The sequence below is a fragment of the Equus przewalskii genome, chromosome 6 (assembly GCF_037783145.1).
Source record: "Equus przewalskii isolate Varuska chromosome 6, EquPr2, whole genome shotgun sequence".
Lineage (NCBI taxonomy): Eukaryota > Metazoa > Chordata > Mammalia > Perissodactyla > Equidae > Equus > Equus przewalskii.
In genome coordinates this window covers 69,559,523-69,574,517 of record NC_091836.1, presented here as the reverse complement: position 1 = coordinate 69,574,517, position 14,995 = coordinate 69,559,523, and the positions used below count along the sequence as shown (strand labels likewise).

The window sequence follows — 14,995 nt, the reverse complement described above, 5'->3', positions numbered from 1 at the left end:
AGGGCGAGAGGAGGAAGGGGTTACTGGAACCCAGAGAGGGCAGCTGGGCTGGAGCTGCGGCCTTTGGCAGAGACAGCAACCAACTCATGCTGACCCAGCAAGGAGAGAGCTGGGGAAATAAGTACCTTCCTCTCCCTTTTTTTCCTTCCCCTCCCCACTGTGGTCTGCCACTGCCTCCCTTTGCCCCAACCCAGATAGAAGCTCAAGAGCAAGGAGGCCCGTGGTGGATGGAGAATGGTGGTGAGTGCATGGAGGGGCAAGTGGGAGGATGAGTACAGGCAGTGACAACAGTCAGATGGGTGGGGTCCTCGCCACCCCTTTTCAGCCTGCTCTGGGCAAGGGGTGGTATAGAGGAGTAGGAGAACTAAGCAGTGTGGGAGGAGGCTGTAAGCCCAGTCTGGTCACCCTAGAAAGGGGTAGGAGGACAGCCTGAAGTTCCTGAAATACCCACAAGCTGTCTGTCACCTCCAGGCCTTTGTCTGTGCTGGTCTCTCTGCCTGGAATACCCTTCTTCCTAGGCCTGGCTAACTCACCCTTAGATGCTACCTCCTCCTGGATCAATCTGTGCCTGAAGTCAATCCCAAGTCTTTTTAGTTATGAGATCTAAGATACTCTCTTCATTTGAGCTAGTTTGAGCTGGGTTTTCTCTTACTTGCCACCTAGAATTCTAATCCAATGTCACCTTGAGCCCTGTCTGCCCCTCCTCCCTTTTAAGATTTGTCACTGCTTCTTTTATGTTCCCACAGTACCCTGTACAAACTTCTCTCATGGTACTTGTAGCAGCTTATGGTGAATATTGTTTACAGGCATGTCTCCGCTACAAAGCTGTGAGCTCCTTGAAGCCAGGGACCAAGTCTGATCCATCTTTGTGTCCCCTGGGGCCCAGCTCAGGCTGACATACCTCACACTGGCCAGACCACATCAGACATGTTATCTTCAATTCCAAGCAACACAGATTAAGGGCACATTAGCCAATTGGAGCCTGTTGAGCTGAGGGCAGTGGTGTGGAGTCTGGAGCCCATGTTCTATGCAGAACAGAAGCATCAGGAAAGTTTAACTTGAAGAAGAGACCACTCCTGGGATAGAATTCATTCGCTGACTCAACAGGCCATATCTGGGTACCTTCTCTGTATGAGGAGGCCCTGGGCTGGGTCTGAGGGGGCCACAGATGATGCAGCTACAGTCCCTACCTGGGGAGCTCACAGGATGGGGTCAGGCATAGAAACAAGTAACTACAATGCAGTGTGGCCACTGCCACCTGAGGGGGATGTAGGGTGTGGCCAGGGAAGACCCCTCAGAGGAGGCCTTGCAGGAACACAAAGTTATGACAATGTTGGGGGCAGGTTTGAGCTTAGGATAAGGACTAACTTTCTAACTGGCAGAACTCTGCAAGAATGGAAGCTGCCTGCTCCATATCTCGGGCTGGGTGAGCAGGGCCAGGATGACCACTGCACATACTGCATATTGATGTCTGTCAATGAAAGGACCAATGTGGAGGCTATAGGGAATGCCTCGTAAGGGTCGTTAAGCCACTCCTTCCTTTTATGTGTTAGGTACTAGAATACAAAGACACGCCAACAGTCTCTGGCTTAGAAAATCTCACAGTTTAGGAAAATTGAAAAAAGGTAACACTATGGCCTTGAACCAGTGTCTCTTGGACTGGAATAATGTATGGACTGCTTTTAAAGGAAAAAAATTACTGAGGTCCTCAGGGCTGACAACCTAACTATGTTCAAATTTAAACTCAGTATGAACTCCAAGGCAACTGGAAAAGCAAATCTTTTATATAGACAATTTTCATTCAATACAAACTTTTATTGAATATGAACAAAACTAAAAAACAAATAAAATTCTAGCAACAACACGAATGTGACTGGTCATGTTGAGTTCTTTTGCACTCAGCCTGCCAGTTCTGTAGAAGTATTCCAGCTAGTAAGTGAAGAAAGAATGATAGAATCAGAGTGTCACATTTTGCAAACCCCTAATAAAACAATGGATCTAGGGAATGGTCAACACAAAAAAGAAAAAACAAGCAGATATCACCCGCCTCTTGATGTAAGAACACACCACCACCTACGAAGCAGACTTGCCCAAAAAATCACACTGGAATCAGACCAAGTGTCAATATCTACCTTTCAATCTTCAGGAAATACAAGAGAAAAAGACAGAAAGGATCGAGGGGCAACCATAGGTGAAAAGACACTTAGACATTTACAAGACATATGAACCCAATGCAGCGTGTGGACATTGTTTGAATCCTGATTTGAACAAACCAACTGTAAAAAAATGAAAGAAAGAAAGAAACAATTGGAGAGATCTGAATATCGACTGAATATTTGTCATTATTGAAGAAGGTTTTTTATGTGTCATAATGATACTGTGGTTATGTTTTTTTAAAGAGTCCTTATCTTTTGGGAATACATACTGAAATATTTATGGATGACATAATATGGTATCTGTGGTTTGCTTCTCAATAATCCAGGGAGGAAGCGGGAAGTGGGCACCAGTTTAGATAAACTAAGATTGGCCATGAGTTAATGACTGTTTTAGCTGCATGATGGGTACGTGGGGGTTCATTATTGTATGTTTAAAAGATTTTATGATGAAAAATTTTAAAAATGAAAAATCTAAGATTCTAGAACATTTAAAATTCAGGCATCTCCCCTGTACATTGCTGATGGGCGTATAAATTGGTATAACTTTTATGGATGGCAATATGACAATATCTATTAAAATAAAAACGCACATATCTTTTGACTCAGAAAATCACTTCTAGAAATGCAACTTCTGTACTCACCATGTTAGATATAATACACAAACATACACACATTTACATATGGATTCTCATGGCAGCCTTGTTTGTAAAAGTAAAAGATTACTAATAACCTAAATGGCCTCCATAGGGCACTAGCTAAATGAGTCATGGTAAGTCCACTGAATGGAATACTCCGTTTTTAAAAATGAGGATGGTCCTTAAACACTGATCTGAAACAATCGCCAAAGGGCAGTGCTGTGTGTGTATTATGCTACAGACGAGAAAGAATGTATATAATCATGTATGCTTATATATGCATAAACTATTTCTGAAGTACATCAAAAAGACATTTACCATCATTTAGGCCTCCAGGAAAGAGAATTAGGTTTACAGAGGAAAGTGACAGGAGCAAGATTTACATTTCAATGCTACCATTTTGTACCTTCTTATTCCATGTGCATGCATGACTTATGTTAAAAAAAAGATCTGTTTTAAAAGAAAACAAAATTAAGACATTCCAAAATATAATTATAAAGACTATGTAGCAATATGGGAAAATGTTTGTAATATTATGTTTGGTTTAAAAGAATACACAAAATTTTATCCACATAATAATTAAAAGTACATAAAATATGTCTGTTCATGATCAAGTACTGGAGACACAAATGAAAGGGATGTGTTGTTAGGTGGGAATGGAAGTGCTGGTTGCTTTTTTTTACTTTATAGGTATTATAATATGGTATGATAATATGCATGGTAAATTACAACTTGGTAAGAAGAAAAATACGATTTAGATTGCAAAAATCTGATTTCCATGGGGTTTTCAGAGAGAAGCTTTTTCCACAAAGCAAGGTGTACCTGGTCACGTTGCCTGTGCTGGTTCTGCTTGGTTTCCTGCCAGCCTCTCCAGAGGAACCAGATGCTGGACCAGTCACTGCAGCTGGTCATATCTTCACGCTTAGCACTTGTTCACCGGGTCCTGGACAGTCTGTTTATTTATGAGGAAAAGACTCTACACAAAGAAGAAGAGGCTTTCTGCAGGCGGGAAAGCCAGGGTGTTAAATATCCTCCTTCATATGCTCAGCTTCCTTCCTTGAGGAAGGGACCCAGTGGGAAACTGGCAGTGGGCTCTGTCCAGGCAGGAAGGAGAGTCAGGAACCCACAGCAGTGGCCTTACCCGATTCCACAGGCCCCGGTTCAACTGAACTCTGGCCTTCTGTTCTGCATCCTCCCTGGCTCTGCCGACCCACAGCCCACCTGTTCTTGGAGGCTTGTCTCCTCTAGGGCGCCTGCCGTGCTCACCTGTCAGAGGCAACTGTGGAAGGACCCAGACTGGGAGCCGGGACTGACACTACCCCTTACTAACCGTATGACTTCATACAAGTCACTCAGCCTCCCCAGCCTCTGTTTTCTCATCCATGAAATAACCCTACCTATCTTGCCGCGCTGCCAGAGGAGTGAATGAGATGGTCACTTGCCTCATTCCGGGCCCCTCACTACTTCTCTGTCTACTGCTTCTCAGTCTCCTTGGCCTGCTCCTCCTCAGCCTGTGCCTCACATTTATCAGTCCTCTTCCCTCCTCTCTCCTTGGGCTCCCAGATCTAAACTGATACTCACCACGCCCATGCTCCAGATCCACACACCCAGCTACCTCTTGGGCCTCTCCATTTGCATCTCCCACAAGTGTCTCAAATCTGATTTATCTAAAACGGAACACATCATCTTCCTCTCCAAACTTGGTCCTCGTCCAGTGTTCTTTATCCCAGCAATACCTCTAGCATCCACTCAGCTGCTCAAGCCAGAAACCTGGGGACTTTCCTTGACTCGACTCCGACACCCACGGACAACAGCAGCAGCAGCCACCTTCCACCACGTGGCCTGGGAAACAGAGAAAGCGGGCCTGAAGCAAGACAGAATGAAGCAAAGACACCAAGAAGCCTGGCAGAGAGTAGGAGAGAAAAGACTATGTGAGTTCCTAAAGGGCTACATGCTCTGGTTCTGTTCTTGAGCCCAGCTGCAGCCCACCTCTTGGATTTTACGAGAGCTTCAGGACCTTTTCCAATAATGCTGCCACTGTCTCTTGCTTAAGTTAGTTTGAGTTGGGTTTCTACACTTGCAAATACACCGTACAAGAGTCCTAATTAATACAAACATATCGTATCAATCCAGAATAGGCTAGGCTATGCTGTGGTAAGGAACAACACCCACAATTCGGTGACTTAACTCCATGACATGTCCAGCAGCAGCAGGGGCTCTGCTCATTGCAGTCCCTTAGGAAGCTGCCACCATCCTGAATGTTGTTGGTCACTGTTCCAGAGGGAAAGAGAAACCCTAAGGGGTTTGACACCAGCAATTCAATACTCCAGCTCAGAAGTGGCATGTCACCTCCATTTGTAACTCATTGACCATAGCAAGTTACCTGGCTCAACCCAACCACAAGGGGGCTGTGAATAGTTCTGCCATGTGCCTGAAATATTTGGTGAACAATATTAATAACTACCTTACATTTCCTGCTGCCTATTCCACGCCAATCCCTGAGCCTAATGAAACCAAGGCTTAGGAAGGTCAGGTAACTCAGCCACTATACCAGGCAGAATGATTCTCACTGATCCAGAAGGATAGGAGAGGGTGCGGAATGAGAGAATGTACTTAAGACCGCTAACACAGTACCTGAGACTAAAAATAAATGCTGAGTAAATGTTTCTGGCATTCAAGAACAGGCTGTATAGTCACTTATTAGGGTTGCTGGCTGAGTACCAGATGGGTAGCAACACTGTGCACAGCCTTCCAACCATGAGCATCTAACTCCACTTTTCCTCGAATAATTATTTCTCTTCTTGGCAGTAATACTGCAAAGTAATTATCAACTACTCCCTACCTCGCCCACTCCTACAACAGCACTGTTGGCTCCACGGCTGGGAAACCAAGGCCTACAAAGGATATGGGTAAATTATGGGCGAACAAAGCACCAATCAACTAATACTGACTGAGTGTCCATGACATGTAAAGCATGATGTCCTGAGCTCCAAGTCAGTGTGCACAGCAGGAAAAGTGTGAGAAAGGGGCTTATACTTGGGACCTAGTCCTGGCTTTGTTGTTAATTTACTGTGTGGCCTTGAGCAAGTTTCTTCCAAAGTCTTGATTTTATCTCTGTAAAATGAGGAGACAGGAATATACCTGTAAAGTCCCTTTCAGCTTGGATAACTGATATAAATTATGTGCAGGGTCAAAAACCAAACCTCAGATATGGGAGGACTCACCTTTCTTTCTAGAAGCCAGTGAGGCCACAGAACCCTAGGAGCTCAAAAAGGACTTTAGATATGCTATTATCTAAAGCTGCACTTTCCAAAATGGTAGCCACTAGCCACATGTGGCTATTCGAAGTGTGGCTAAAGTGAGGTGTGCTGTTAAGTATAAAATACACACCAAATATCTAGATTTAGTATTAAAAAAGGAATGTAAAATATTTTTATATTGACAATATTTTGGGTCAAGTGAGTTAATTAAAATGTTACTAAAATTAATGTCACCTGTTTCTTTTTACTTTTTTAATGTGGCTACTTCAAAATGTAAAACTACAATGTGGCTCACATTATACTTCTATTGGACAATACTTGTATAAGGGGAAACTGAGGCCCAGAGAGGGTAAATGACTTGCCCATAAAGCCAGGTCTGGAACCAGGTCACCTGACTTCTCAGTCAAGGCTCTTTCCACCCTAACTGCCTGTGGTAGCCAATTTCCAAGATGGCCCCTAATGATCCTCACCTCTCATCACCTTTGTGTAGTCCCTTCCACACTGAGTAGGATTCGCCTATTAGGAGACAGCAGAAATAACTGTGTGACTTCCAAGGCTGGGCCTTAAAAGACATTGTGGCTTCCACCTTGTCTTTTTCTGGCATCACTTGCTCTGGGGGAAGCCAGTTACCAGGTCATGAGAACATTCAAGCAGCCCTATGGAGTGGTCCACAAGGTGAGGAGGTGAGGCCTTCTGTTAACAACCAACAGCAACTAAGCATGCGAGTGAACCACCTTGGAAGCTGATCCTCCAGCTTCAGTCAAATCTTCAGATGAAGCTGCCCCAGCTGACATCCTGACTGCACCTCATGAGAGACCTTGACCCAGAATCACCCAGCTAAGCTTCTCCCAAATTCCGGACCCACAGAATATATATGAGATAATAAATGTTTACTGTTTTAAGTCGTTAAGTTTTAGGGTGACTTGTTACACAGCAATAGATAATTAATACACAGCCTTATAAACTTACGGATGTCATATAAGATAAACTGACTTCTATCTTGGGCATTTGTACAGTGTGAGAAATTATTCTTGTCTTTCCCCCAGCCTCTGGCCTAGCTCAGGTTACCTAACTAAAAATAGCCATCAGGCTTGGGGAATCCAACCCAGGAAGCCAGGATCCCATTTTATTCTTTAAAAGGGTCTTTCCTTTTTCCCTTTATTGTGGAAAGCACCCAGGTCTCCTGAGAATGAAGAAGCACCACATAACACCACCTTCACTTGGGCCATACAGAGATATGATTCCTACAACATGAAAGGAACTGGAGCCCAGAACTGCCCAATTAAATACAGTCTTTAGGAAGTGATAAATATTTGAGAAATGACACTCTATGCTTTCTGAGTTTCTCTGAAAAATGATGCCAACAGTAGTGCGAATGTATATTTATTTTTTTCATATTATATTTATTCATATAACATGTGTTGCTTTTCATAATGTTTTCACATCTACTATATCTGAGGTGGAAAAGATATAAATAAACCAGGATACAAATGGAAACAATGGCTCAGAGCTCATGCTTTGCTCAGTCGCATGGTGAGTGAATGATGGGACCAAGTCTAGAATCTGGGTGTCAGCGACTCCAAGTAAGGCTCGGTGCTTTCCAAGGCAGGACCTCCCAGCTGTGGTAACATGAACGTCCTTCAGTTGGGGCTATCCTCTGAGATCAACGAGCACTTGTAAGTCTCCTTAAAGGCCTCAAGGAAAAGTGGTATTACTTCATCCACAGTGACGTGCCTCTGGAGCTCCTCACTCAGGGAAGTGACGCCGGTGCCAACCAGCCCGCAGGGCACAATGTGCTCAAACCACGTGAGGTCCGTCGAACAGTTCAGAGCCAGGCCGTGGGACGTGATGTGCCTTCCACAGCGGACTCCTGCAAGACAAGCCAGAGGGTCTTAGAATGGGAACCCTCCGTCCCTGGGATTCACAATCCCCCTCAATGTGATGAAGGAACTGGAGTAGATCACTGGTTTTCCAACTTTGTTTCTGGAGCACCCAAGGAGTCGTGCACAGATCGGGGAAGGGGGACAAAATTAGGGAGGGACGTGAGGCCCCACAGCAGCTGCACTTATTATGGAGATTCCAGAAAACGTCCTTTAACATAAAGATTGTGTTGCTTTAAAAAGAAAAACCTGAAAACTACTAAGCGCCCTTATTGTCCTGACTGTGATTCACGGGAAGTAACCTGGCAATTCACTTCTCGTAAAGACGAGCGTTGGACGAGATGAACCCTGAGGGCCCTTCTGAGGGTTCTGAATGTGAGATGTCAGTAAAGAGGCTTAAAAATTCCCGCGCTGCGGGTAGCTCCGATTCAAAGCCCGCGCCAGACACGCCTCCCCCGCGCCCGCGCTCGCCCTCCCCTCCAGGGGTCAGGCCGCGCCCCGCGGCGCTCACCGATCGCGCAAATCTTGCGCTCGCCGAGCCACACACCGGTGTAGGGCGGGGGCCGCGCGCGGGCGCCCGACAGGCCCCGGAGCTCGCACAGGCGCACAGCGCACGCCTCCAGCGCCGCCACGTGGGTGCGCAAGCGCAGGCCGAGGCGTCGCAGGTCGAGCACGGGGTGGCAAAGCAGTTGGCCCGGGCCGTGGAAGGTGGCCAGGCCGCCGCGGCCTGTGGCGCGCACCTCGGCGCCCAAGGCCCGCAGCCGCGCCGCCTCTTCGGGCGTCAGGCCGCCGCGCAGCCCGGCTGTGTACACGGGCCCCGCAGGCTCGCAGAGCAGGAGCGCGCCCGCCTCAGTCCCCGACAGCGCCTCAGTGCCTGGCTCGGGCTGCAGCCGCCGCAGCCAGCGCTCCTGCAGCGCCAGCAGCTCGGCGTACCGCACCCGGCTCAGCTGCACCAGCCGAACGGCCCGCGGCTGCATGGCGCCTCAGCATCCGCGGACTCCGCCCCCTGCCCGGGCCTGGGGGCGTGCCAGGGGGCGGGGACTCGGGGGCAAGTCCTCAGTACCTGTTACAAGCTGTTGAGAGGCTGATCCCAAGATCCGGTACTAGGTGTGACTCTTAATGTTTCATTCGTTTCAGCAAGCAGTGTTTAGGGCCTCCTTGTTTCTGCAGGCCCTGCCCTAGGCGCTTCGTACAGTGGTGTACAGTGTATGGGGTGGGGGGCGAGGTGTCCAGGGAAGTTACATTATTAGAGCAGACAGTAAGCAAGCATTACAGCATTAGATAAATAAGGCTATTTCACATGTTGATAACTGCTATGGAAAGAAAAATAAAATTGGGTATTGGGGGCCCTAGATGGAGTTCCCTGAGCAAGAGATTCTAAGGAGATGAACTTGCAGGAGCTTTTTGCGGGGGAGAAGATACTTTCAAGACCATGCCTAGAAGAGAGTGATGGAACCAGGGTTAGGCAGAGGGAGAGGTTGAAATGCGAAACAATCTCAGCAGAGGCCTCAGACAATCCCAAAGAATGATCTGAGCCTGGGATGACCTTTTAAAGTTGTTTCAGATGAAAGAAGGGGGCCAGAAATTTGTATCCTTGCATTGACCAGTGATAGATAAAGGCTATATCTGGAGAGGCTCTGTAACTTTTGGCAAGGCTGCTTCCTTCCGTGGAGGGCAATTCCCAGAGAGGGATTATGAGCCCTGAGCAACCTACTCCCAAAAGCTGGGGGAATGACTGGCTAGGTCCGGAGGATGGATCTGGACTACAGCATCCATTATATTGTATTGGAGTGTCATGTAAACAAATCTGAATTCATTCCATAGACTTTTACTGAGTACTATGTGTTAGGCCCGTTGCTGGGTGAAGAGGATACAGGAGGCTATACCACCCCTGTATTCCTAGCAGGGTACAGAACCCAGTTTTTGTGTCTTCAGTCTATCCTCCGAATCTGTCTTCCAAGCTGCAGCCAAGGATGGTGCAATTGAAAAGAAGAACGAAAAGAAGAAAGCAGAAAAGTTTAGAGAATAATGTAACAAATTACTGTTTACCCACCATCCAGCCTTGTCAAATTTTAATATTTTACTATTTTTCTCGGGTCTCTTTTAATTTTAGAAACTAACAACTTGGATTGCTCCCGTAGGTATCTAAAAGACATTTCATAAATATAGACATAAAAATCCTAAAGCAAATATTAGCAAATTGAATCTAGCAATGTCTAAGAGGATTAATACATTGTGATGAAGTAATGTTTATCCCAGAAATGCAAAGTTGGTTTAACTTTCTAAAATCAAACAATATAATTTATCATAAAGGAGAAAAACCATATGATTATTTTCAATGATGCAGAAAAAGCAGTTGGCAAAAATCAACACCTACTCTGACTAAAACTCTCAGCAAACTGCGAAGAGAAGAGAAATTCCCAATAGATGAAGGGTATTGCATCAATTATGGTTCAGAAGAGAGAAACCACACAGGTAATATTTTAACTAAATTTTGTATTTTGAGAAAATTGCAGACTCACAAGCAGTTGTAAGGAATAATACAGAGAGATACTGCATACCCTGTATGCATTTCCCCCAATGGTAATTTCTTGCCAATGTCAGGATGAGGATTGTGACAATTGATGTTGACAGAGTCAAGATACAGAACCTTTCCATCATGACAAAGATCTCTCATGTTGCTCTTTTCATCTACACCACTACTTAACTCTTGGCAAACACTGTCTGTGTTACATAAATGGAATCATAAAGTAGGTAAATTTTTGGGATTGGTTTTTTTTTTCACTGAGCATAGTTTTTTGGAGACTCGTCTAGGTTATTGTATGTATCAATAGTTCATTTCTTTTTGTTGATGAATAGTATTCCATGGTATAGATGTACCGCATTTTGTTTATTCATCCATTGAAGTATAACTAGGTTATTTCCAGTTTTCAGATATTCTGAATGAAGCTGCTACAAACATTCATGTACAGGTTTCTCATGTGAAGATGAGTTTTCATTTCTCTGGAATAAATGCCCAAGAGTACAATTGCTGGGTCACATGGTAGCTGCATGTTTAGTTTTTCAAGAAACTGCCAAACTGCCCTCCAGAGTGGCTGTACCATTTTGCATTCCCATCTGCAAGATTCGTATGAGCAAACCAGGTTCTGTGCATCCTCACCAGCATTTGGCATTGCCACTGTTTTTTATTTTAGACATTATGACAGGTGTATACTGGTATTTCATTGTGATTTTAATTTGTATTTCCCTAATGGCTAATGGTGTTGAACATCTTTTCATGTGCTTATTTTCCATCTGTATATCCTCTTCAGTGAAATGTCTGTTCATGTCTTTTGCCCATTTTCTGATGATTGTTCTTTTCTACTGTTGAATTTTCAGAGTTCTTTGTATATTCTGTAGACTGTCTGTCCTTTGTTGGATGAGTGGTTTGTAAATAGTTTCTCCCACTCTATGGCTTGTATTTTTATCCTTTTAATGGGGTTTTTTGCAGAGCAAACGTAATTGTGATAAAGTCCAGTTTGTTCACTTTTCCTTTTATGGATCATGCTTTTGGTCTAAGTCTGTGCCTCACCCGAGATCCTGAAGACTTTCTCCTGTGTTTTCCCCTAAGTTTTGAAACTTTGGTCGTGTTTTCTTGTTTTGTTTTGCCTATGGCTGTCCCGTTGCTTCAGCACCATTTGTTCAAAGGCTGTTTCTTCCGTTAAATTGCTTTTACACCTTTGTCAAACACCAGTTGAGCATATTTGTGTGGCCAATTTCGGGGTTCTCTTCCGTTGATCTATGTCGCTTCCCTCCACTAACACCACAAATTCTTGATTGCTGTAACTAATAAGTCTTAAAGTCAGGTGATCTGATTCCTCCCACTTTATTCTTTTTTCCAAAATTGATTTAGTTATTCTAAATTGTTTTAGTTGTTTGCCTTTCCATATAAATTTTAGAATAATCTTGTCTGGATCTTAAAAAACTCTTGATAGGATTTTCGTAAGACTTGCATTAAACCTGTCTATCAATTTGGGGAGAATTGACATTTTTGCTACATTGGGTCTTCCAGTCCGTGAGTGTGGTCTCATTATTTACTTAGATCTTCTTTGACTTCTTTCATTAGCGTTTTGTAGTTTTCAGCATACAAATCTATACATATCTTGTTAGATTTATACCTAAGTATTTCTCTCTTTTTAAGGTGATTTTAAATGGTGTTTTAAATTTCTGTGTCCATGTGTTCATTGCAAAGATATAAAAGTACAATAGATTTTTGTATATTTATCTTGCATCCTGCAAGACACTTTGTTGAACTCACTTATTAGTCCTAGGAGTATTTTGTAGATTCTTTAGGATTTTCTCTGTAGACAGTCTTGTCATCTGCAAACAAGAACAATTCTATTTTCTTGCTTTCTGTTGGGTATGCATTTAATTCTCTCTCTTTTTTTTTATTTTTTAAAGATTTTATTTTTTCTTTTTCTCCCCAAAGCCCCCCAGTACATAGTTGTGTATTTTTAGTTGTGGGTCCTTCTAGTTGTGGCATGTGGGATGCCCCCTCAGCATGCCTTGATGAGTAGTGCCATGTCCGTGCCCAGGATCCGAACCGGCGAAACCCTGGGCCGCCTGACGTGGAGCACGCGAACTTAACCACTCAGCTGTGGGGCTGGCCCACGTTTAATTCTCTTGTTTTGCCTTATTGCACTGAATAGAACTTCCAGCACAACGTTGAATAAGAGTAGTAAGAGCAAACATCCTTGCCTTTTTCTAATCTTAGGGGGAAAGCGTTCAGTCTTTCACTGTTAAATATACTGTTAGTTGTAGGTTTTTTGTAGATAGTATTCATCAAGTTGAGGAAGTTTCCCTCTACTCCTGGTTTCCTGAGAGTTTTTATCATGAAGGATGTTGAATCTTGTCCAAAGCTTTTTTTGCAATGATTGATATACTCATGTGATTTTTCTTCTTTAGCCTGTTAATATGGTAGATTATATTGATTGATTTTTGAATGTTGACTAGCCTTGCATAGCTGGAATAAATCCCACTTGGTTATGGCGTAGAATTCTTTTTATACATTGTTGTATTCAGTTGGCTAATATTTTGTTGAGGATTTTTTTTCTTTTTGAGGAAGATTGGCCCTGAGCTAACATCTATTGCCTATCTTCCTCTTTTTGCTTGAGGAAGATTGCCACTGAGCTAACATCTGTGCCAATCATCCTCTATTTTATGTGGGATGCCACCACAGGGTGGCTTAGTGAGCAGTGCTAGGTCCACCCCCGGATTCAAACCTGCAAACCCTGGGCTGCCAAAGCACAGTGTGCGAACCCAACCACTATGCCACCAGGCCAGCCCCTGTTGAGGACTTTTACATCTAAGTTTATAAGAGATATTAGTCTATAGTTTTCTTTTTTGCTATAGGGTAATATACTAGCTTCATAAAATGATTTGGGAAGTCTATTTTCTGGGAGAGATTGTGCAGATTGTCTTCATTCTTCTTTAAACATTTCGTAGAATTCTCTGTGAAATCATCTGGGCAGGGAGAGTTCTTTTCTGAGATTTTTAAAACCACAAATTCAATTTTCTTAGTTATAGGGCTATTCAAATTATCTATTTCATAGTGGGTGAGTTGTAGTCATTTGTGTTTTTCAAGGAATTGGTTCATTTCATCTCAGCTGTCAATATTTACATGGTCTGCAGTGTTGTCCTTTTTGTCATTCCTGATGTTGGTAATTTGTATCTTCTCTCTCTTTTTTGTCTGTCAGTCTTGCTAGAGGTTTGTCAATTTTATTAATTTTTTTAAAGAATCAGCTCTGTTTCATTGTTTCTATTGTTTTTGTTTTCAATTTCATTGATTTCTGTTCTTATCTTTATTATTTTCTTCCTTCTGCTTGCTTTGGGTTTATTTTGTTCTTATTTTCCTATGTTTTCTAGGTGGGATCTTAGATAATTGCTTTGATATTTTTCCTCTTTCCTAGCATATAGGTAGAGTGCTATAAATTTTTCCCTCTTAGTGTGACTTTAGCTGTCTCCCACAAAGTTTGATATGTTCTGTGTTCATTTTCCTTCAATTCAATGTATTTGTTTTGTTTCCCTTGAGACTTCCTCTTTGATCCATGGATTATTTAAAAGTATGTTGTGTTCCTGTTATCTTACTGTTACTGATTTCTAGTTTGATTCCATTGTGGACAAAGGATACACTCTGCGTGATTCAATTCTCTTAATTTTTTTTTTTTTAATGGCCAAGCATGTGGTCTATCTTGGTATATGTTCTGTTGGCATTTTAAAAGAAGGTGGATTCTTCTGTTGTTGGATGCAGTGTTCTATAAATGTTAATTAGAATCTGTTGGTCAATGGTATTGGTGAGTTCTATATCCTTGCTGATTTTCTGTCTAGCTGTTCTGCCAGTTGTTGAGAGAAGGGTGGTAAAGTCTCCAACTATAATTGTGGATTTACCTATTTCTCCCTTAAGTCTCATCGGTTTTTGCTTCACATATTTTGCAGCTCAGTGCATATTCATTTAAGATTGTTATATCTTCTTGGTGAATTGACCATTTTATAATATTCTTCTCTGTCTCTGATAATTTTCTTTGCTCTGAAGTTTATCCATTATTATGGTAGCCACTCCTACTTTCTCCTTTGATTAATTTTGCATGATATATCTTTTTTCCATCCTTTTGCTTTCAATCTGCCTTTATTGTTATATTTAAAGTGAGTTTCTTATAGACAACATATGGTTGGGTCATGCTTTTTCCCACTCTGTCAATCTCTGTCTTTTAATTGATATATTTAGATCATTTAGATTTAAGGTAATTCGTGATATATTAAGGCTTAAGCCTGACATTTTATTTTTTTGTTTGTTGTCTCTGTTTATTATTTTTATGTTTTCTTTTTCCTATCTTCCTGTGCTCAACATCATTAATTATCATGGAAATGTAAGTTAAAATTAAAACCACGATGAAATGCCATTATACACACAGCAGAATGGCTAAAATTGAAAAAATTGAAAACATCAAGTGTTAGCAAGGTTGTAGAGCAACTAGAACTCTTATACATTGTTGTGGTAGTGTGAAATGGTACCAATGCTTTTGGTG

At 42.8% G+C, this 14,995-nt stretch overlaps 1 protein-coding gene across 2 annotated transcripts; it reads right to left on the bottom strand.

Annotated features, from left to right (window-relative positions):
• Positions 1-7,421: 7,421 nt before the first annotated feature.
• Positions 7,422-10,013, bottom strand: LIPT2 (lipoyl(octanoyl) transferase 2). Of its 2 annotated transcripts, none has more exons than XM_070624176.1 (2): positions 8,443-10,013; positions 7,422-7,921 (listed from the first exon to the last, which is right to left on the bottom strand). In XM_070624176.1, exons 1-2 carry the CDS (start codon positions 8,906-8,908, stop codon positions 7,692-7,694), a joined length of 696 nt encoding a protein of 231 aa, XP_070480277.1. In that variant the 5' UTR covers positions 8,909-10,013; the 3' UTR covers positions 7,422-7,691. The 2 variants fall into 2 exon arrangements, with proteins under 2 accessions (XP_070480277.1, XP_070480278.1); XM_070624177.1 differs by having other exon boundaries at positions 8,479-10,013.
• Positions 10,014-14,995: the final 4,982 nt, after the last annotated feature.